At 39.8% G+C, this 25309-nt stretch overlaps 1 protein-coding gene across 1 annotated transcript; it reads left to right on the top strand.

Annotated features, from left to right (window-relative positions):
• The first annotated feature begins 890 nt into the window (after nucleotides 1-890).
• LOC124872057 (AN1-type zinc finger protein 5-like) lies at nucleotides 891-24649 on the top strand. The gene is made up of 6 exons (XM_047371713.1): nucleotides 891-1138; nucleotides 20131-20315; nucleotides 20410-20566; nucleotides 21200-21303; nucleotides 21580-21708; nucleotides 23556-24649. The coding sequence occupies exons 2-6, from the start codon at nucleotides 20159-20161 to the stop codon at nucleotides 23702-23704; spliced, it is 696 nt and encodes a 231-aa protein (XP_047227669.1). The 5' UTR covers nucleotides 891-1138; nucleotides 20131-20158; the 3' UTR covers nucleotides 23705-24649.
• Nucleotides 24650-25309: the final 660 nt, after the last annotated feature.

A 25309-nucleotide genomic window follows, 5' to 3' on the forward strand; every position in this document is an offset into this window, starting at 1 on the left:
CAATAATGATTGTCTATCAAGGTTTGATGCAGGACATGGAGCTTGGTGTTGATGTACTTTCCAGTTCAGAATTCCAAATTTAGGAGGTCAGTCAGTCAGTCATTTTCTATACCGCTTCTTCCAGATGGGTCAAGGGATCTCCAGCTGTCTACGGTACACCCTGGACAAGTCACCAGTCCATCGCAGGGCCACACACAAACAACCATACACACACTCATTCACACACCTAAGGGCAATTTAGAGAGACCAATTAACCTAACAGGCATGTCTTTGGACTGTAGGAGGAAGCCGGAGTACCCGGAGAGAACCCACGCATGCACGGGGAGAACATGCAAACTCCATGCAGAAAGACCCCCGGCTAACCCAGGACCTTCTTGCTCCAAGGCAACAGTGTTACCAACTGCTCCACCGTACAGCCCAATTTAGGAGGTGTTTCCTTAAAAAAATGTTCAGCTTGGAACTCAAACATTTAAACTGCAGAGTAAAAATGTAATAACCTCATAAAGACAACATTTTGATCCTGGCAAACAAAAACAGACATATCTAAGACATGAGCAACAAATTTCATTTTAATAGTGTTTAAACCACGCCTGAACCAGAGACAACAGCGTTTTGTGTTTTTCATGGGCTGAGAAAAATCTCCAGTCTATTCTTCAGTGCTCCAAAGTCAATTATTTCAAACATTAGTTCATTTTGCATTTAATTTGGAAATCAAGGTCCCTGAATCTGAAGGAGGAGTGGACAGGCACAGAGTTTCAGTTTTTTCTTTTTATTAAATAGCTTTTCGAATATATTGTAATTTATTGTAGAACTGAGGTGACCGAACGAGTCGAACCTTTAAAGTGACCTGAGCCAAATGATTCGGATCCCGGAAACGAGTCGCAATTCCCAGCATTAGAACGCCGACACGTAAAACAAAACAGATGCCACCACAGCGCGACACAACGAGGGGCTGTCGATATTAAAACAAGCTCCCACCCCGACCTGAGAAAAGTCCGAAACGAAGGAAAGAAAAGTACCAATACTTACCTAGACGGCCCTAGTTAGTTAGACAGATACTTAGCTTCAGGATAGGTCCAGTTATTTCGTCGTGATCGCTAAACTTGCCTAGTAAAGCAACGTTCCTCAGTCACAAAGGGTAAGTTAAGCCTGTCTTTCTGAACATATTCCTACTGCATTAGCTGGTCAAAACATAAAAACACAAAAAAGCTAATTATGTGCGAACATGTCAGGGAATAATATTCAAGACGATGTAGAAAAATTGAATGAAAAGCAGATTAGAGAAATGCTTTGCTAGCACGTGTCGTCGGAAACTTTATCATTCGTAATTACAAGTTTTTCTTAGAAATGACAAGTATTTTGGTCAAATGTCGGTTTATTACTAGGAGTATCCTTTATTAGGTTTAGTACAAAGGTGATAATTTTATTATTTTACACGTTTTAACGTGGCTAACGTTAATCTGCTAGCAGCAAAGAAAAAACATTAGCTGCCAGTGTGGCTAACTATACAAGCACCGTTTTTTATATGAATAAAACATATATTTATTAATATAGCTTTAAGTTATTGTATTTCAGTCAACGTCGTAAACGTCTGTAACACAAATCTAATGTTGACAACCGCCGTGTCAATCAGTTTAATGTTTTTTTTCCCAAAGCAGAGCAGTTAGCATCGGTCATTAGCCTGCTAGCATGACTCAGTGGATTTGTAGATTTAAACGGTTGTGGCCGATAAATCCATCACGGAAATCATGAAGACAACAAAATCATATCACTGGTTTAGTTTAATCTAACTCAGAAAGTCGTGTTGCTTGTATTCCCATTTTTCATCTTTTTACGATATAATCAGGTATTCTCCACGCTGCTGCTAGAAATAACTAGCTACTGGGTCAGGGAGTACTGGTTTTTGTCTCGGTGTTAATCAGGTATTGGGGTTAAGGAACCAATAGTATTTATCTGATGTGAGTCGATGTTGACGATTTGATTTAATTAATTTGCACAAGTTATTTTTCTACCAAAAACTCAGGTGGATCAGAGGTTAGAGCATTAATTCAATAGGAGATAGCTTCATGTTGGTGAAAGTATTTTTCTTTCATTCCAAGATTTCAAAAATTCAAGAGAGTAGAAACTGATTTTATTTGAAAGAGCATTAAGCATTTTGAAATGATTTCAGCATTGTAGTCTAACAATTACATTATTTTAAAATAACTGTTTGTCGCTTTAATATACCTAGCAACCTGTGAAAGGCTGTCAACCAAAATGGCATAATGTGTTAAATGTGTTCCAAGTTTAAGTTGAATGAAAAGTGTATCCCCTTTTTGTTGGGTTGAGGTTGGAACTTCATACTGATCTGTGTCCCTTGTGTCAAACAGCACATGATGTACAGCAGTGTACAAATACTACCAGCCTAATTTTAGGTACACTAAATATGACAGTGAGGGTACGCTAACATGTTACTGTTTATAGGACAAACTATAATATTATACCTCTCAGGACACACTCCCTAATAAAGATGTGGAGTATAGAACTACATGGGAAGATCGTGGTCATATCAGTTCGATTTACTAATTTCTTTCTCACATCTGGATTCCTGCATCCCCGACCCCCCAATAATGTATAAGAGCAGTTAAAAATGGGATATAAAATACAGAAATATGTTCCACAATCCTAGAAGAGACTCCTGACTTGGCCATTGCTAAATAAGCTGGCTATTCAGGGTGGTGTACCCAAACATTTTAATGGAAAGCTTAGTGGAAGGGAAAAGGGAGGTTGAAAAAAATGTGCAAAGGAACCAAGAATAGCTGCTGCTTCAATGGGATACAAAGTTGGTGCAGTTTGAATTCAGTTCCTGAAAGAAAATAACTTTTAGTCCATTTCCAGATTTATTAAGGTCCACCTGTGCTTGCGGTAGACGTCCTTTGGACTTTGGATCGGTGGAGGATTACGTGCATCTAAGGATCCTCACAAATGTCTAATAGTTTATGAAAATCATTCCTGGTTTTCTCAACCTGAATAAAAGCAATAACCACGTATTTGTCCGGTTTTGTCTTAGGGCTCACCACTGTTAGGAAATGTCTATAACATTCAGGGATGAAGCCTAAATAACGAACTGCTCCTATGAAAACTACTTTGCTTAGAAGGATCCCATTGTCTTTTCAGGAACTACCGAGACAAATTCAGACAGTGTCACCTCTTGGGGTTTGTGTATGAATAAATGTGTTTGCAGCCGTCCTAGTTGATAGAACCTGTTAGTGTGATTTTAAGGTCAGTGTCACATTGTATTTCTGTAACAGCGGGGGAGACAGTCATGAACAGTGACGTGTAAACCTGGGGCCGCATGGAGGCATGTCAGCATGGAAATGCACCCACAGAGAATTTAAGTACACCCTTTCATCAAACTTTTTGACAGGTGGGTGGGACTTCCGGTGAGGGCGGGATTTCCGGTGGGGGCCATATGGGCGCCATGTGGTTGCCACGTGGGCAGGAGGTCACGTGGTCAAGCAGGTGGTGTGTCCAAGGGGGGCGTAACAGTGGATGCTGATTGGTTGTCGTCATTAGGGGCAATACCTTAAATGAGTCAATTAAAACACAGGGGTGTGTTTGTTATAAATAGAACAAGACAAATATGGTATTATCGGAAACTGTTTGGCATCAGCACCAATTAAAAATAGAGGGGGTGTGTTTGTAAGCATCGTTAAACCTTGAATAACCCAATGAAAACAATAGGGCGTGCCTTAGTGTTTACTTTAAATACAGAGATAAAACTCTGCACTTTACATGCAGCATTCGTTGGAAAAAAAAGAACACCCGTTCAACAATGGCTAGAGTTAAGAGAGTTTATCGTCAAGCGGAGGAGAAACGCAACGCGTGCCAAGATGATGATGATGAACAAGCAACTGCATCATATACTTCCTCAACGGAGATACCTATCCGAATTCCCGTCGTGACATACTCTACCGATGATGAGGATCCAAAATCAACTTCAACAACCATGGTTGAAAATCAGACCTCGGTTCGGCCAAGAGGTATGTCAGTTCTGTGCGAAACCCCAGTGACCGTCTACCAGTATTCATCCCGTGAATTGAATGCTCCTAAGAAATCAACATACTACATCTGCAGGGTACAAAGACCCCCGTTCAAGACTCTGCAGGAAGAATGGTCTTTGGAGCCATATGGCCTGGTTGGCAGCTGGGGTTATATTTTCATGTATGAAATAGGAGAGCTTTGCCTGTATCAATTGGATCAAGATGAGGTATTTAATGGATCACTGGCTCTGTGTACACTCACCCACAGCGACTGGGCTGTGTTAAAGCTTGCAATCCCGCACCTTAATGATAGCCCTGAAACAGTCTCAAGGCAGGAGAGGGAGGAAGAAGAAGAAGAAGAAAATGAACTGTCTCCTCGACCTGTAAAACGGGCGAGAATGTTTCATATACCATCCGATGTTGAAATAGCTGAGAGAGAACCTCTCTTTAGCGCAGTGTGGGGGTCAAAAACCACAGCAAATGGCCGCTGGTCTTTTCGGGCAAGCAGACGCAGGAACAACCGGACGAGTCCCTCAGATCTGTTTGTGTTGGAGGCTTTCAATCAGGACTGCGGCGTATTCAAGACAATGCTGGCTCTGCCGTTTGAAGCTTGGGCAGAGAAGATGAGTGAAATTGGACATCGTCTTTCCGACCTTTTCCAAAAGTCACGAAGTTGGATCGATGTCATGTCAGTGAAAAAAACGCTGACGTTTCCTGTTTTACGTTTAGAACGAACCCTCTTCTGAGGACACGCCCCTTCCTATGATATATATACGGGGGGATAACTGCAAGCTCACAGACACTGAGAATCGTATCATGAGAATGAGTGGACCGACACCATACAGGGATCTCTACAACCACCGAGCAGAGATCCACTTCTCTCCTGAGCACGATGAAAGCTTCAACATTGGACCATATCATCCGCCTTCCCCTGACCTCTTCTCACCATCCACCTCAACATCCTCATTCTCAGAGAACCACTTCAGTCCTGCATCACCTACAGGATACAACATGAAATATCTACCGCTTTCTCCAGACCTCTGCTCACCATCACCGCTATTCATGGCTGAGTCTGTAGACGCGAATGTCCTGCCAGAAGACATGAAGGTGGTCGTGGAGGAGGAGGTAGCCACCAGCTACTCACCCTCTACCGAAGCCCCTACACAAAGCCTGGAACCGATGGAGGACCCTCAGCCTTCAGCAGAGGATGAGAGTAACCAGGAGGACGAAATTGACGGTTGGTTCTCAACCACCCTCATCAATACGGTGAAAACAGCGATACTTCATTTATTCAACATAACCTCTTTGAACTATCTCAGAGAAACCTGCTATGGATGTATAACGAACCACCCAAGCCAGCGTCAACACCATTGCCTGGAGGTACTGGGGGAGGATTATTACCAAGTCAACTTTCAACGCATCGTACGACGACTCGTAACCCCCAAACTCATTCCTGCTATTCAGAATCTTCTGGTACTTCGAAGCATACAAGCGGATGACTTCAGAGTGAAGACGATTGCCAAGACGGTTTTATATGAACTGAAATCGGTACAAGGCATCCACAGTGCAATAGCGCACGTTTATGATCGCATGGTCGATGAGAAACATCTCAAACAACTTAACTCTGTTTCAGAGTGCTATGGACTGACAAACTGATCTCACATGTTTGATGACTTGTTGTTGTATCATTTTTTATTTTTTAGTATTCCAGTACTTTAGTTAATCTGCATTATATGATTTTTCTTCTTTTTTCTTTTTACTATTAAATACAATTAAAGTAGGAACATAGTAACCTTTCCCAAAAGTGTTGTTTAAAAAGCTAGTAGTGTTTGAATTCATCTGCATTTTATCTGATTTTGTTTTTCTGGTTGTTTTTTGTTTATATTAAATAAATAAAAAAATAATAATAAAAAAATAAGGATAAATCTACCCTCCTGTGTGTTTTTTCTCATTATTTAACAAGTAATCGGCAGAGATGGCAGGAAGACGGCTGATGAAGAAAGTATATTATAGCCCTTCAAATCCGGGAAGTTTTGGGGGTGTAGATAGGCTGAGGAGGGTTATGCAAGATGAAACGGGAAAGAAGGTTGCGGTTGAAAAAGTTAAAGATTTTTTATCAGGAGAAGATACCTATACTCTACATAAACCTGCAAGAATAAAGTTCCCGAGAAACAGAGTTTTTGTCACCAGACCATTGAGGCAGTTCCAGGCTGATCTCTGTGACATGCAAGCTCTGGCCATGGAAAATGATGGTTATAATTATTTATTAACAGTCATTGACATCTTTTCAAAAAGGGCGTATGTACGAGTTTTGAAGAGGAAAACAGCCGCTGAGGTGGTAAAGGCATTTGAATCAGTTTTTACAGAAAGTCAGATCCCCAAAAAACTTCAGACTGATGCCGGTAAAGAATTTTTTAACAAGAAATTTAAAGTTTTAATGGAGAAACACGGTATTGAACATTTTGCCACAGCGAGTGAAGCAAAAGCTTCAGTGGTCGAGAGATTTAACCGCACATTAAAAACAAGGATGTGGAGATATTTTACAGCTAACAATACCCGGCGGTACGTCGATGTACTGCAAAACCTAGCTAGAAGCTACAACCATTCCTACCACTCCAGCATTAAAATGAGCCCTATGGAAGTGACCCCAGAAAATGCCTTTCAAGTGTTTCAGAATCTGTATGATGTCAAGTCCAACAGATATTGCAAGGACTCAGTGACAACGTTTAAACAAGGGGATCTTGTCAGAATATCCAAGGTCCGTGGAGTGTTTGACAAAAAATACGAACAGAGTTTTACAGATGAAGTGTTTACAGTCTATGACCGGATACCCCGTTCTCCTCCTGTATACAAACTCAAAGATTTGGATGGAGAACCTATCGAGGGTTCCTTTTACGCTGAGGAACTTCAAAAAGTAAAAATATTTAACGACAAGATGTATCAAGTGGAAAAAATATTAAAACGACGTACGGTCAAGGGAGTCAAACAGGTTTTTGTAAGCTGGAAAAACTGGCCTGAGAAATTCAACAGTTGGATCAAGTTTGATGAACTTCGAAACGTATAAAAAAGGTTTGCACTAAACCTCACAGTTGACACAGCATCATGAACCATCAGGTAGAGGATGATGGCTTTTACGTTACTCTTCCATCTAATGCTAGCATGGAAGTGTTTAAAAATAATACCAGTTCAAGTTTCCGTGTAAATTTAGCTCAACATATTGATTTAGAAGGCCAATGGATGGTTGCATTAGCCGAGATTTCATACCCTCATACATGGCATAATTTACCGGATTATGATGCCTACTTTGAATGGAGGAAGGTTGGTGATGTGGAGATCAATACGCAAAGGATCAGAAGTGGCTACTATAACAGCGTTGTTCAACTCGAGACAGAGATGAAAATGTTTTTCAAAAAATTGAAATCGGGTTTACGCATTAAATTCAGCAAAGTTCAAAAGAGATTTGCATTTCAAGCAAATAGTCCGTATGAAATACGCTTCTTCAGCACTCTAGCTTATATGATGGGCGTGAAACCAGGGGAATGGATTCATGTTTCTGAACCAAAACTGGCTCCTTTTCCGGCGGATATAAAGGCTGGTTTCTATCACCTATACTGTTACAGCGACGTGGTCAGCCCACAAATAGTACAAAATACTTTTGCACCTTTACTGTGGACCGTCAAAGTACAAGGCACATTCAGTGATATGATTACTCAGACGTTTAACCCCGCCCACTACCTTCCAGTCTCCAGAAGACATATTGAAAATATCAATATAGAAATTAAATCGGACCAAAACGTTCCTGTAAATTTCGTCTATGGAAAGACCGTCATAAGACTACACTTCAGACCGCTGATATCACAACGTAGCCTGAGATAAATTTTATTTGTATAAACTATTCCAGAGATATGTATATAACCTCTAAGATTGATTGATTATCATTCATATTACGCTGGTCATTCAACACTGCATCAAGCAGGCAAGAGAGAACATGGCACATCTAAGTCTGAGACGTGATCCAAATCGCTTTGTAAATTACTATGTAAGTCAATCAGGCGGTAATCTGCCAGGGTTTTATGGGGCCCCGGTCATGTACGGACGCGGAATTGGATCATTATTTTCAAAATTATTCCGCTTCGTATCCCCTCTGGTTAAAAAAGGATTTGCAATTGCAAAACCCCATCTTAAAACGGCTGCATCAAATATCGCTTCGGATGTCATCGGTAGAGCCGTGAGTAAAATGAGTGGTTCTACACGCACCGAAGGTCAAGAAGGTTCAGGAATTATGGTTTTATCCAAAAGACCCAGAACAAGACCCCCTGGTGATCGTTTAAGAACGGTTAAAAAACAACGACAAACGCGAAAAAGGAGATCAGTCGCAGCTGACAAACGAAGAGGAAGGAAGTCATCCGCAAGTTTTGATATATTTAAATAATGGCTCTTTTACATAACAAATCATCAGAGTGCACGCTGGCAGAGTTGGACTTATTTTCTGCCCCGATGACACAGCTATCGATCGAAGATAAAATTTACACCGAGATCCAGCCTTTATCAGCAATCACTGATGGAGGGCCGATCGAGTTTTTCATTCCGGGAGACGGAGAAAAGTATCTGGATCTCAACGATACGCTGTTGCATCTCAGAGTGAAAATTACTAACGAGGATGGAACAAACCTGCCAGATGATGCACCTGTAGGGCTCATCAATTACCCGTTAAACACCATCTTCAGTCAGTGTGACGTCACTCTCGGAGATCGAATGATTTCACAATCCAGCGCTACACATCCATATAGAGCCATGATTGAGACATTGTTAAACTTTTCTGAGGATTCTTTAAAAACCCAGTTTAGCTCTGGTCTTTTTTATAAAGACACTGCAGGTGCTCTGAACTCTATTGTTACAACTAACGGCCCTAACCAAGGTCTTAACAGCAGAGCAGGCTTTACGGCAAATTCCAGGGAGGTACATCTCCTAGGCCCCCTGCATGCAGACATATTTTTCTGCGAGAGACTTCTTTTAAACTCTGTTGACCTTAAAATTAAACTTACAAGAGCCAACGATGCCTTTTGTCTCATGGCCGCAAGAGACTCCACTTACAAACTCAGGATATTAGGAGCATCTCTTTTTATCAAAAAAGTTACTGTCTCTCCAGCTGTACGACTGGGGCACGCTTCAGCTTTAATGAAAGCAAATGCTCTGTATCCACTTTCACGTGTGAATGTAAAAACATATTCCATCCCTGAAAATTCAAGGGTATGCAACCAAGAGAATCTTTTCTTAGGCATCTTTCCCAAGTATGTGGTGATTGCGTTACTGGATCATGACGCTTTTACAGGAACACGCAATCTCAATCCGTTTGACTTTAATCATTTTGATATGGAATATTTAGCTTTGTGTAAGGATGGCAGACAAATTCCTGCTAAAGCCTTCCAGCCAAATTTTAACCAAGGTCATTCAGTGAGAGAGTATTACAACTTGTTTACAGCTACAGGACGACATCTAAAAGACCTTCCACTGAGTATATCACGTCAGGAATTTAATCAAGGATACTCTCTATTCACATTTAATCTTAACCCGGGTGAGGACACAGATGCTCTATCTCCAGTTTCCAGTGGGAATTTAAGATTGGAAATGCGCTTCAGAAACCCGTTGCCATATACCACCACGCTGATCATCTACGCTTGTTATGATTCTATTTTAGAGATTGATTCAAAGAGGCGTGTGCTGGTGGATTATTATTAATCTAATCAGGCATGAATAATCATGAAATTGAGAGCCTGATGCGTCATCTGCTGGGAGATTTGTTTTGCGGTGTGTGGCCGTGCGACCAGCTGCCGCTGCTAGCTGACAAATTCCCAGGGCCGGCCTACTTTATCGTGAACACACATCCTTCACACATGCCGGGGGAACACTGGCTAGCTCTGACATTGGATGAGAATGGTCAATCCAGCTTTTTTGACTCTTATGGATTCTCTCCGGATTTCGAGTTCTACCCGTCAAGCATCGTAACATTTTTAGAAGACAGATCCTCAAAAATATTGTATCATAATAATCAGCTTCAAAACACTGTCCACTGTGTGCGGTCACCATTGCATTTTTTATCTATGTCATAGAGCGTGCGGATTATCAATGCAGCAAGTGTTGTCGAAATACACCGGAGATGTGATTAAGAATGATTTAATGGTATCTAACTTTGTGAAAAAATATCAGAAATGTGTCATTAATCAAAGTTGTACATTTTATACTCACAGAACATGCTCTTTGGAGATGTTTCTGGATTGTTATGGAATTTAAAATGTCTTATTTTTTTTTCATTGTTTGTTTTTTTTTCTTCTTATGATTTAATATTTGTGTAATGATATCATATGTTAGTGTGTGAAGTAGAGAACGAAGTTAGACTTGAAAAATATAATCAATAAATATTTTATGAATAAAAGAAATAGACTACATGTTTCATTTTTCTTATAACGGTTTATGGTGAAAATGTAATCCATCGGGGTGGTAGTGTCGTCTTACGAAGAGACTTTTTTGATCTCCCATCAGCATTTTTTGGATCTTCCAGCTCAGATCTCGACCAGTAGGGAGAATGAGTTATCTGCCTTCTTCTTCTTTTTCTTCTCTGCTTAACGCTGGGTGGTGTACCCTCTGTTTTGAAACGTCTATATTCTTCACGAGCATAAGGGTTAATGACTGAAGATATAGGTATGTTTACTTCTGACATGGAGTGTAGAAAATCAGACCATCCTCGGGTTTGTGATGCTCCAGATTTTTTAAACGGAAGCATGAGATTTTTCAACAAATCAATCATGTGGGACCCCTTTATAATATTTCCGTTAAATACAAATTCACCTCGCGAAGTCCAACTCTCACTTCTTTCGGATAATTTCTTCAAAATGTACTCGGCATTTTTACGATTGTGTTTAGGAAGGCTTTTCAGTACTTCCGTAAGAACCTGATCCTTAGGGGCCTCGTCCTGCCCCGGGCCTTGTTTTTCTTGGGACCGCTCATGTTCAGGAACCTCTGTGTCACGCTGCAGCGTTAAACTGACCCGCTGTTTTTCTTCTTTGACACCTTGCTTAAGTAAAGTCAGATACCTCTGGAGAAGAGCATCGTATCTCTTGATTTTTTCATAAGAAGTCAAACCCGGCTCGTTTAATATCGCTCTCATTTCAGCATCCAAATTCTCCTCCGCCGTCTGTCTGATGGACGTGTCTGACTGGGTCAGACGCTTGAATTGATGAGGTGAAATGAGAAACATCTTCTGCGATGTTCTGAGAGACATTATCTCCTGATGATTCCACCCACTAGATCACCGATCAAGGGTGCAAGAGCCGTTAAGATGGGGAGAATAAAACCACCTCGTTGCTTTTTGAGAGCCAACTGTTTAGTTTTTATCCCGGTTCTTTTATCACCCAACAATCTGATGATATTTCTTTGTTTCTTCAATTGTCGGTGTTGAGAGGGTGATAGTTTAATGTTACCTTTTAGGATATTCAGTGCAATCTCGCACAGAGCCTGAATAAAGTCGGGAGAGCAGTGTGCGAGAATATCTTTACGTTTCTGTGGACAGGCCTGGTACAAAGCTCTGAATAATGGTAAATTCCTTTTTATACGCGCTGACATGATGACTTACTTTGTTCTGGGTACGTACACAGCAGGCCACTGGTGAGGAAGTATCCCCGTTCTCAGTCTGAAATGTTCTGGGCAGGTAGGCGTAAAATCGATGATTAAATATCCATGAGCTTCTCTCGTTGCGTCTTCAAAACTCTCCAAGAAGAGACCCTTTTGAGATGGAAACATTTGGCGGGCCAGTATATTCAGCTGGAGTTTATCTCTCGGGTTCTTAAACAACACCATATAATTACAGTTCAAACTAATAGTGCGACTGAACTTTCCCTGATGAAAAACATTCTGAGTCAACATCATAACACTCATATTACGATGGTGACGAAACTGGGTAAAGACCTTCATCACGTTTTCATCATCTGAGGCTTGAGCAATAACATCGTCTAGAATAATCAGATGATTCTGATCAGGAGGAAACAGGTTTTCATCTTCAAAAGAATGAGGCAATCCTTCCACAAAGGTAATATTTTTATTCATCTTCTGCAATTCAGCATACATGGGTTGAAAAGATGTGTAAATCCATACAATATTTTCTGGAACAATATCCATGACATGATTACAGTTTTGTAAAATACTTTTTACAAAGAAAGTTTTCCCGCAGCCGCTGGGTCCAACTATCATACATGAGAAAGGGGCTCTAAATCTAGGATCAAAATCAATCTCCTGTAAATCCATGTGACTTTTTATTTTATTTCTTCTTCAACTCTAATAACCGAAAGGCAGAGTTGTCCCGTCAGAAAAAAGACGTCTCTTATCATACACCAGTCGAAACTTTTTAAGAAATGTCGCGTTTGTCAAACGGAATCTCTTTTTATCCCTCCTGATCGTGTGTTGAGGGATTTCAATGACACCCTCACTTGACCCCTGTAAGTAGCCCTCGACCAGCCCTTTGATGCTGTCAAAATTGACCCTCTCGCTGCATTCATGCGTCTGAGTGATGCCTTTAGCACGTATCATTACATTTTTACGGTTTTTGGTCTGGTATGCATAACTCTTGGGTCCTGTCGATGCAAACTCCGAAATGCTGTCACCATCTAACTCGTCAGTAAGATCACCCAGATAATTCCCCAATTCCAGAGGAGTTTCACCACTTTTTGTCACATAAATCAAACTGTCCGTGTCAATATAAATCAATCTGTCCTGTAACTTCTCCATGCTGCTGAGAAGTTTTAAACGTGCATAAGCGGTGGTGAATGCTGCTATAAACACATTATTTGTCTTACTTGGTGGATATATGACACGTTTGCTGTAGTTCCACTGCACTACACACATTTCAGGGTTGAAAAAATGAAAATAGTTAACCCTGTATTTACTCGAGAACATGAAGCTGAAAAGTCTTCAGGGTTAGTGATGACTGTGGTCTGAGACAGATCACTTCTTTGCGCAAATTTCCCCCAAAAACTGTTTAAACACAATTTTGCAACCTGCCTTTTGGCAGGATTCATCTCGATTTTCTCAGGGTCTAATTGGATGCCCTGATGCAGTTTGTAGTCGCTTATATACTTTGACTTACTCTCCTGATCCACTGCTTCAGATGGATAGCCTGAAGCCTCCTGCTTACCCTTTAAAAAGCAATGAATGTAACCTTTAAAGATTGTATCACTTCTCTTTTCAAAATGCCACACCTCTGTGATTTTAGCAAGACGATAACTACACTCCAAAGCTTTACAGAGTTCTACACTCGCCCAAACTCCCGTCAAAGCTCTTTCTTGATCATTATGCATGCAGGGACCTGACTGGTTATTTAATTCAGCGCATGAGCGGCAGAGAGTGAACACAAGTTTACCTTGGGATGTTCTGTAAGGTAAAACAGGGAACAACAGGTTACGTGGTGGGTAGACCACAGCTTTGATTATACCGAAGTAGCTGCTGGGGTCATCAAAATCTTTGTAAATGATGGTGGGGTGTCCGAGGGGAAAAACGCAGTTGGCGTTTACATAAGGGTACAGAGATGTGTAATCCACATAGTGTACAGTTTCATCCGGTTCCGCTGTGTACCTGAACTTCATAGGACAGGTGCGTCCACCATACAGCGCATCCCGGGGGGATAGCGGTTCGGGTGCATTAACTTTCTCAAGAAAGCTGATCACCCCTGGGTTTGATTTTTTCATTTCAATCCACTCATGCTCCCATATGACTTCGAGACGAAGGCCGTACACAGTTTGTAACACCTTGCTTCTCTCAACAGTGGCTGCGTAAAACTGTTCAAATGCGACCCCTCTCAACGGACACTTGTCATGAGGCATGTAACACTTTTTACAGCCGTGGAAAAAACAGCCATAAAATTCAAACGCAACTTTGACACCGTTAATCTCTGCATACCCATCCACTGAATATGGCCCGATTTTCTTTTCACCCCTATTTAATGCATGCTCGATAAATATGGCTCTGCTGTCTGCAATCCAGCCGAGCCATTGAATGGACACGCTGGAGAACGTTTTACTGCTACGTCTGTAGTCCAGAGGTGATGGAATGGCTAAGGTTTGAGGAGGAAGGAAATTGGTTACAAAAACCTTCATGCAGGCTGATGCTATTGTGATACTTTTAAACGGATCCACACTTGTCTCCTTAAAGAACTCGTCTCTGAATTTTAAGCATCCTTGAAAAAGAATTTCAACGTCATTTTTACAATAACGAATAGCTTCTTTCTTAAAGTCAAAGACCTCTTTGCTCGCTTCTCTGTACCAGCTGCTAAACACCTGTTGTTCTTGAAGACTCATGCGTTCTACAGCGTAGCAGGATGGAGGAGGAAAAGCCCCTACATACTGGAGATGTTGTTCAGAGGAAAATAGGTGGGGAAAAAAACCCTTGCTTTGATCGGTAAAGCCTAACGCTTTCGGCATGGCACTAAGCTTCATGCACATGAAGGACAGGCTATCAATGTATTTTAACCTGTAATCAGGGTCGGTTAAACAGAGAACTTTACTCCCTACCATGACGATATGTGGTTTAATGCCTAACTGCAGCATTGCTGTGAGAATCAGGTAACCATCGTACCCCCGCGCATTGTGCGCTATTAAGGTGTAACCTTTGTACATTGGCCTCCTGAAATGCAGGAGAAATTTTTGGGTGCAATTCAGTCCATAAGCGTACCATTCATCACCTTTCAACGTTTTAGCACAGACCAGAAAGGGGGTATGCACGCCGCTCTCATTGACGAGGCATTCGAAATCATAAAAAATCAGTTTATCATCAAGCTGATTAATTGCACTGCAAGGCTGAATGTAACACTTATGATCATCGCATGTAACGTCTAGGCTGGGGGGTACATTTTCACCGCAAATACTGCATTTTACATTACACACGTGTGGTTTATTCGGTTTACTGATTGGAATAACGTATATCCGTTTGCATACTTTACACAGTTTTACCAACTCACAGTCACTCATAGGCCTTTCAGCACTATTTCTGATGGTGTCTGCTGAAACATGAAGAATTACGACAGATTCTTTGACAGCCTGCACAGCTTACAGGATTGCTAATCTCTTGCATACATTTATATGTTCGACACACTGGACAATAACCTTCACAATGGTGTGTATTGGCATTCTGATAGCTGGCGTAACAGTAATTACAAATATATCTGCACCCCATAAAACCTTTGAGATTTTTTATCCCATAGTAATGACCTTGAAATAACAGCAAAAACAGAGGGTTTGAACGATCGGGGAAACTGGTCTCAAATTTACACAGAGCAGTAGAGCCCGTGGTTCTGTGAAACACTACAATTTTTCTCTTCAGAATGGTTTCAAATTTACCAATATCACTAAAAGTAACTGCTGTTTGCTCGTCAAGGCCTGCCTGATGGTGCCATCTCCTCCCCAGTTCTACAGCACGGTGATCCGTGAGCTCAGGGTCAGAGACGTGTGCGAGGCTGATTGCAAAACATAACTGATTACCGGTATTGTTTATAATATACAAATGACGCATTTTCTTATTAAACAGTTCACAGTCTAACGTTCCTGCAGCTTTACGCTAAGAACCTCCTGCTGGGTCATTAACAACCTGAAGAACAAATTCCATGTTATTATCTACAGGTATATTTGCATTCGATTGTACTAAATCGTTGAGGAAGTTTTCAAAAGCAGGCAGGATCATATTTCCATCATCTGTAACAGTAAATGTGATGTGACGATTGAGATTTTCACCCACTAATTCCAGCTGCACAACGTCGTTACGTCTGGTTAACGATCTCGCAGCGTCGGCTAATTCAATTATAATACGCATGATGTCTGTATAGAATGCTGCTAAATCTGGAACGTCACTTGGACAGGGCGGCGGTATGGTAAAAGGTCTCCTTATTTCATGGTTATTAAAATGTTCACGTTCAACCACAGCTGGAGGATCTCGCTCTATTTGATCAGAACTAACCGCTACGTCCGTATTGAAATGACCCCCGTGATGATCTGCGGCGTGTGACGTAGAAGGATTCTGATGAGTGTCAGGTGAATCATTTTCCTCAATGCTGCTGTGTGGAGACGGTTCGCTGTTCAAATCGGAATGAGCCTGATTGATTACGTTTAAAACGTCACCGTGCTGATATTCATTTATTAAATTTTCACTGTTAGCAGGAGATGCATTAACGGGGATTTCGTTAAGTTCATTAACTAAATTTCTTATTTCATCCAGGGCAAGTCTGATTACTTGATCAGAACTAACTGCTACATCGGTATTAAAATGACCCCCGTGATGATCTGCGGAGTGTGTCGTAGAGGGATTATGATAATTTTGCTCAATGCTGTGTGGAGACGGTGTGCTATTTTCTTCTGCATTAACGGGAATTTCGTTAAGTTCATTAACTAAATTTCTTATTTCATCCAGGGCAAGTCTAATTCGGTTATCCATTTTCTATGAACATAAGAAACAAAATAAAAATAAAACTAACCTACAGAAAAAACAAAAAACAAAAACACAGTGATCAGTTCAGTTTAAAATCACCTTGATGTCACCAAAATGCTTCTTTAACAGAATCTGACATGCTGCCAGAAGCGTTAACGATGAGGCCTTATTACGAAGATCCCGTGAGGCTGTAGAGACTGTCTTCCTGCGCTGTCCGTTTCTGTATCCAATCTGTCCTACCATCAACGTTACCTCTGTAAGGAGAATGAACAAAAAATAAATAAATAAAAATATGTAATAATGAAATAATCACATTAAAGCTGAAAAAAAAAAAAAAAAAGGGGAATTAAAATTAATTCAGTATGTATGTATGAATTAAAACGTACCGTTCATTAAACCACTCACTAGCGTTGCTCTGGTTTGTAGCGCAAAGAGTCGCTGTCTTTTGGCCGGGGTTAAATATTCTGTAAAAACAGAAGACAATAAAAGTTATCTTACGCTGCGCAGCACAGCGTTCATAAATAAAACGAAAATAGTTTTTAAAATACACAAGTTTTTTTTTTAATCTTACTCCGATTCTTTGCGGTAAAACCTCCAGATTTCACTTCTTGTTGGACTGAAACGGTGCCGTTCTGCTGAAAGCTGTCTTGATCTTTGAAAAGCGACCTTCTGGTGGGCGGATTTAATGTGGCATCTTTGGATGTATCTGTAAACAGGTTTATATGACATTTTTATTGAACTATGCTTAAAATACATATATATATATATATATATATATATATATATTGTTTTTATTTAATTTTTATTTCCTTACCTTGCTCCTGCTCGACAACTATGTCTTCCACAGAGCTCTCAGTCGAATCTGTAAACAGTTTTTTATCTGAGGTTTAAAATACATTCACTCTCAAAGAAAAAATAGATAGTTCTTAGGACTTACTTACTTTCTGGTGGTGCCGGTAACTTATCCGGTGTGTCTTCAGGGGAAATGATGATAATTGACGGGGGGGTATTCAAAGAATCAGTTTTAATTTCTGTGTTAAAAGAAAGTTCAGTTGTTGCGAGTTTTTCTTGTTTGGAGATAATTCGCCTTCTCAATTTTGACTGTCGATTCCAGCCGCTGAACCCTCCAACTTGATCATTCGGGTTTACCTCTCTCATCAAATCTATAAATTGAAACATTGTCAAGGGTTAACTATAATATATATATATATATATATATATATATATATATATATATATTATTGCATTTAACATTTACTTACCATAATCTGATTGTGTCAAGATGAAATCATTAAGGTCATCAGCGGTGGGTTCTATGACAAAGAAACAAATATATATATATATATATATATAAACAATATATATAAACAAAATTTGAGAACATTCACATGCATTTAATGATACTTACTTACTTACTTACGTTTTAAGATGTCATTGTGCTTTTGTGAATTATCAGAAGAAGAAGCCACAATTTCCGGGTTTCCTGAAATATTTACCGACATTTTTTCTTGTCAGTACTGGTATTTTTCAATGTAACAAGTGTTATGGTTCAAAGACATTCAGCATTTGAAGACCCTGACACTGAGGTTAACCAATGAAACAGAGCCCCAACATTTACACACAGTATTTATACCAGAACATGACAGTGTTATCTCAACTGCAAAGACTATGTTTTTAAGACCAAAACCCTTCTTGAGTTCAAAGGTGATATGTTATCTAAGAAACAGACGTAACTGCCCCTTCCTGACATCGCCCCTAACAGTTGTAACCCTGTAACTCTAAGATGAAAAAGTAAAATGTTTTTTAGAAAAGCTACAGGTAACTAAAATTATCATTCCTTTTTTTTTTCCTAAAATGGAGTCTCTCATGATTCAAAAACAAACACATCATTGCTAGAGTGAATTTGTAACTTGGAAACAGTATACTGAAGTTCTTTTTTTTTTCTGTTAATCTGATATTCGTCTTACCTATTTCAGCTGCTTTTCCAGTATGTTGACGCAGAAGCTGAAGGTTTTTCTCGTTCCATCGATGTAGTGAAGCACAATTTTTTATTTTTATTTACTTTTTTAGGTCTTTTCTATTTTGAACGGATTTAGACTGGCTCATATATTCAACAAATAGGTCCTGCTGTAAAGCAAAATTAACTTACAATTCTGTCAGGTTACACAGTTCCTTTATTAGGATTTCATGTGATAGGTCAACATTAAGTTGATTATACCTTTAAAAATATAAAAGGATGCATGTCTTTTTTTGTTTTGTTTTGTTTTTTAGATGTATTAACGCCTGAAAAAACATACAGATTATTAATAACACCCTTAAACACACCCGTGTTTTAATTGACTCATTTAAGGTATCGCCCCTAATGACGACAACCAATCAACATCCACTGTTACGCCCCTTGGACACACCCCCCTGCCCACATGGCAACCACATGGCCCCCACCGGAAGTCCCGCCCTCACCGGAAGTCCCGCCCACCTGTCAAAATGTTTGATGAAAGGGTGCACTTAAATTCTCTACCCACCTCTGTTTGACATACTGGGTACAGGACAAACATTACTGATCCAGTGCTCCAAAGAATTAACTTAATGAGGTTTTGTAATTTAATTTTAGTTTGATTAACTGTGCTTGAGTAAAAGTACTGATTAAAAGGAAAGTGCCTTTTTTTTTTTTTTTTTTTTTTTTACCCTACAGACCTATTGAGATGATCTCGATTAATCCAACCTCTCCCGGTTTCTCTTTCTACTCCACCACAATTTCCCCACTCTCCCTTTGGAACATAGTTACTTAGATCTATATGAACTGTCGGCTGTGAAGATCTGTCCAACTAGCCAAATATATTCTTGGCAAGCGGAGTTTTAATGCATAGCAGACAAAATATTACAGATTGATTAGGACCTTAAAGACACACAAAAAAAATGCAGACTGCATGGAAGGAAAATGTAAAGAAACATTTGCACTGTAAAGCTGCAGATGAAGCAGAAATATAAAGGTTGGACATATTTAACTCTGAATTAATGATTCTATATTTGTTTGTAAGCTAAACCTCCTGAAGCTTGCCTGAATGATCAGCTCAGGTCATTGTAACCAGTCTTTTTACTGGGTATCTTCCCTGAAAAAATGAAAATTGCTAAAGGGATTCCAAACTATAAAAATGGTGACAAACATCAAATTATTCATCTATTTATTTCTTACCTCAGTTTTGTAAAATACTGGAAAAGCTTAATGCCTTTATTGAGAAATATGGGCTTTTAGATGATCAGCAGTATGGTTTTAAAAGTAACTGATCCACATCCTTAGCAGTGATGGAATTTATAGAAAATATAGCAACAGCAATAGATTAACATGATGCTATTGGAGCCTTTATTGATTTACGAAGAGCGTTTGACACTGTTGATAACTTATTGCTGTTACAGAAATGTGAACTATGTGGTATAATACATGTTGCTCAACATTGGTTAAAAAGTTATTTATAGGTTTCAATATAGGTTCCTTTTTCGGATACTGAGTGTAAAGCGACTGTCTGTTCTTCTGAGATGCATTAATGAATTTATCCAAAATAAAGACAAATTATTCGTTCATTATTTTCATATCTGTGTGACTTTTTTTCTTTAGTTGTGCTAACGGCGTGTCTTTGTTTGTCTTCAGGATCTCTCTGTTGGTGGCAGACATTGCTATGGCCCAGGAGACCAATCAGAGCCCAGTTCCTATGCTCTGTGCCACTGGCTGTGGTTTCTATGGTAACCCTAGGACTAATGGCATGTGCTCTGTTTGCCACAAGGAACACCTGTCGAGACAGAACAATGGAGGAGTTAGTTCTTTGAGCCCAATTGGTGAGACCATCTGCCTTCAAACGTCCCTCCGACTTTGTGTCCACCACCTGACTGTGGCATGATGGGATTTTATTTAATTTTTTTCCTCCATCAGGCAGTAGCTCCACAGCTGAGGAGTCTGCAATCCAGAGTTTAGAGGATACATTGAATAATGCTGCAGCTGCCGCAGTTGCTGCTGCGGAGGTGGCGGCTGAGGCGGCGGCGGCGGCGGCGGCAGCTGCCTCCGATGCTTCAGCCACAGATGCCCTCAGGTGAGAAGGTCCTGCTGAGGTTCTTCCTCAACAAATGTCATCAGGTTGATATAAAACACAAGAGGAAAGGGCCTTGCCAGTTTTGGTTTCACAAGTTTTTCTCATGACTTTATTTAAATCCAAGGAAACACATGAGAAAGCTGTTTTTAAAGAAGCTTATTTATTCATAAATTGAATTAAAACTGAAACTGAGTCATCATATAGGTTCAATACACGGAGTGACACATTTTAAGCTTTTCTGTTATTTCTGTTATATCCAAAGATACTGGTTATTAAAACACCACTTTGCATCATGACTCAAGATCCAAAAGAAACACGAGAAAGATGAGTCATCCACAATCTGATAGTGGGAGGAAAATCACCAAGATATGAAAAATCTTGGCTAAAAAATGTTTTTTCTGGTTTGAATAATTATGGAAAAACAAAAAATCTGTAAATTGTTTCCTGCCTCATTTTATGAATCAAATTCTTGGGGGAAAAAAGTATCCCTAACTGAGTATATAAAAAAAAAATGTGAATTTAAATTCCTGCTACAATACTAAACCAGACCGAGGTGGGTTAAAAATAGACCAAATATAAACCAAAAGGTCACATTTAAGCTTCATGCTTTGTTTCTCTCTCTGCTCTTCACAGCGGGAGTTCAGCTGCCACCTCAGTAACACAACAGATGACTGAAATGAGGCTGTCGTCTCAGGAGAAATTCGCATCAGTGACCAAAGTAGAAGACACAGAAGCAGGTTGGTACCAAACGGACTAATGATAAACATGCTGTTGGCAATTCAGTGGTGCCGTGTGTGTGTCGTTACGCAGTCAAACGGTCCTACAGGAGGATAAATCCGCAGTGTTTGGCTTCTGATTGTTACTGTATCTCCTGCCGAGCGAATTCATTTTGTTCTGTTCATTTTAAAGCACACTTTGTTCCAATCATGCCTTACTGAGTGGAATAACTGTTTTTTTTTTTGTTTTAAAAACCAATCTGACGTGATGGAAATGTTTTCCCCCTGTGTCTCTAGTTGTCAGTCAGCCCCCAAGTTCACTTTCGCATCCGTCCACCGCTGGCAGTGAAGAAGTCAAACCCCCGGAGCCACCCAAACCGAAAAAGAACCGTTGCTTCATGTGTCGCAAAAAAATCGGCCTTACAGGTAAGAACAGGAAAACCTGTTCTATCATGTCACTTTTATTGTGCCATGTTCAGATTTTCCAGAAATACAGGATTATTTTATTCTAAACAGCTGTTTAACTCAACCTGAAAATGTCATCGTTTTTTTTGTGCATTTTATTTTTCCTTGAGGCATTTTCTTGTGACGGTTTCCAGGGAGTTCTGAGAAAACCGTGGACTTAGCCTGAAGATTTGAACAAGCTGTTCAAATTTCATGTTTTATTGTTGTCCTCTCGCTGAAAACATTTCATGTATTTCAGATCTACCAGTTAGCTTGTATGGAACAGGAGCAAAAACATCTGAACAGCTTTGCACAAAACACAAAACTTGATCAGAATTGCTGCACGTTTTCGCACAACCTATTTGTCTCTTTCTTTAGTGTTCAAACATTAAATCAGACTAAACGTTTTCTCTCTAGGTTCAGTCGGGATCATTTCTATTTGTTAAAGACAGAATGAGAGAAAAATGTTTGACAACATTTTTCAAAGACAAAAGTTTACTATTTACGTGTTAGAATAGATTTTAAACTGTGTGACTTGGATAAAATGTTTTGGATATTCTTCCACAATGTTTGCTGGTTATTAGCCCATTCCTCCTATAGAACTGGTATAACTGGGTCAGGTTTATAAGCTTCGTATTGGTATGAGTCAAGATGTCCACTCCAAAACATTGATTTTAATGTCCGTAAGCCATGTTTATAGCTAATCTAGTGGTATGATTAGAGTCATTGTCCTTTTTGAAGACCCAGCTTTTACTTCCTGGATGATGTCATTGAAGATTTTGCTTCAGTGCTTTCATATAATGTTCCCTAATGATGCCACCTGCTCTGTGAAGTGCACCGGTCCCTCCTGCAGCAGAACATCCCCACATGATGATCCTGCCACGTTTCTTCTTAATGTAACCATAGTTACGAGCAAACACTTCAGTTTGTTTCATCAGACTACAGGACAGGATTCCAGAAATTAAGATTTTTGTCCCTGAGTGTCTTAGCAAACTGTAATGTGGCTTTATGTGTTGTTTCTTCCTTGCTGAGTGGCCTCTCAGCCCATGTCAGAAGCTCCTTTCACTGTCGATTATTGGTGTTCTTCTACCAGCTTCAGCCAACATCTTCACTAGATGTTTTGTCCTGAGGTTGACTTCCCACCAGAACCCGTTCATCTCTAGGACACAGGACCCGTCTTCTTCCTGAACAGAATGATGGCTGGACCTTCCCAGGCTGTTTAAATATAATTGAACAGAAGATTGTGGCGCCTTCAGACATTTGGACCTTTTTTCAACATCGTTTAACGGCATAAGTGTATTTAAACCTCTGAAGAAGGATAAAGGAAATCACATTATTCTGTCAGTTAAGAAATATAAATACTTTTGTTTTTTATAATGAGCCTAAAGCAGGAAAAGCTTAGTCTGATTTGGTCTCCGGCAGTAAGGGGGCATAAAGTATGTAAATGTCTGGCTTCAGCTGTATATGGGATTGTTTTCACTGGAAAATTATGGAAGGTTTGTCATTTTAGTTTTTTTTTTATCTGTGCAGGTTGTTTTAGTACATTCATTTCCACAAATGTATTCTATTGATGTATATTATGTAGCATAATGTCGCTTTAGCTGGAGTTACTTGTTCATGTAAAAGTCCAACTGGGTTCCGGACTGGAAAACTAGTGATAGGTATAACATCTATCCAGCACACCACTTTCACTCCAACTGTGTCGTCCCTATAAAAATAAAGTTCTATTATTTAAAAAAATATCCTGGTTTTACATGGTTGATCTGGAAAGACGTTTCTGTGCACATTTTTTGAAATAATAAATTATCTCTGACTTCTTGAAATTCCAGGTTTCGGCTGCCGCTGTGGGAATCTGTTCTGTGGGATCCACCGTTACTCCGACAAACACGACTGTCCATACGACTATAAAGCAGACGCTGTTGCCAAGATCCGTAAAGAGAACCCCATGGTGGTGGCTGAGAAGATCCAGAGAATATGAAGAGATGACTCTGTTTGACTCTAAACATGGAGAGCAATCAGATTTCAGCACATGGACCTGAGCCCACCTTATTTTTTCTTTTCCTCTCCTTTGTTACAGGATTTCTCCTTCCAGTTCCGACCCTGTTTGCGTATTCTGCCAATGTGTTTATTTCTTTTGGTGATTTCACCGCAGCATTCAGAGCCTTGTTTTAAACAAAGACTATATAGGGGACAGATGAAGGTGTTGTTTCCCTTTAAAACATCCTGCTGATGGGTTCCCCCTCTGGGTTTCGGTGAACTGTTTGTGCTTGCTCTCTGCTGGCTTGAGTAGCAAAATGGATTTCTTTCTTCTTTTTTTTTTGTCAGTTTTTGACCTCCTTAAGAGGTCAGCGTTTAACCCTCTGGATTTCTGGATCTCTGCTGCCAGTACGTTGCTCTAACTTAAACCCACAGCTCTGATTCCTTTTTAGAGACATTTTTGCCAACCTTTACTCATAACGCCCTGTCATGTTGTGCCTCTCTGCAAACATTGGCATCAGATTGAGTCCTCCAACTGTCCACATCACATGAAGACTGTCCCTTTAGGTTTAGCTTTCCCAAACACTAGTGTGTGTGTGTGTGTGTGTGTGGATCGTAGCGTTTCGGAAGGGTTCATCTTTCACCAGTTTGTTTCCTTTGAGAAGTCACTGTAGGGGGACAACGTTTTATGTTTTGGATGGACTAGTAGTGACCAGCTGGTTGGTGAATATTGTTTTTGGAGGCAAACAGATCGTGTGATTAGTGAGGCCGGTGGTTAAGTTTAAAGATTTTCACAGTTAATGTTTTCCTTTTTGGGTCTTGCTGCTTTTTTAACCCCTTTTTAGTTGTAAAAGTTTGTACAAACCTTCGTATTTATAATCTGCAGTGTATGTGTGTTTAATCTTCCAATATTGTATGATGTAAATAAATTATGTTCACAAATACACAGCAGGGAACAGTGGGTCCTTGTAATGTCACCTCTTCAGCAGCTGAAATATACAGGTGTGTCTCAGTCAACTAGAATTTATTTCTGTAATTCTGTTAAAAAAAAAAATCAAACTCAGTCAACATATAAATTCATTACACACAGGAAGATATTCCAAGCTTTTAATTTTGAAGGCTGTCTCTTTAACACTTTTAATTATTGCCCATAGTGTGTCCTTCCACTTAACTTTCTGTTATAGAGAGATATAATGAAACTAATTTTGGTAGCTCTAAATGTTTGTTCAATTATGCTAGTGTTTGTTTCCATGATTGAAGAGGTTTAATAGGTCAACATACAACCCTTGCATAGATTAATGGTCAGTGAATGGAAATATAACACAATTGTATTGATTTATTACATGAAATATTGGTTCAACTATTAAATTTGGATTTAACATGTTTGGGTTGTGGCTGCATGGAGGAGCGGTTATTGGCATTGTGGCAGCTTGAAGGTCTAGGGACGTTCTGCTTTCCGGTTGCATGTTCTTCCCATCCATGCACGAGTTTGTTTCAGGGGTTCTTCATCTTCCGCCCGCAATTTTAGGTGAACTGGTCTTTTTAAAGTGTTTTTAAGAGTGATTTTATGTGAGTGCAGGGCTGTTTGGTGCGACTTTCTATTGAA

Source organism: Girardinichthys multiradiatus, chromosome 8 (assembly GCF_021462225.1).
Source record: "Girardinichthys multiradiatus isolate DD_20200921_A chromosome 8, DD_fGirMul_XY1, whole genome shotgun sequence".
NCBI classification, from domain to species: domain Eukaryota; kingdom Metazoa; phylum Chordata; class Actinopteri; order Cyprinodontiformes; family Goodeidae; genus Girardinichthys; species Girardinichthys multiradiatus.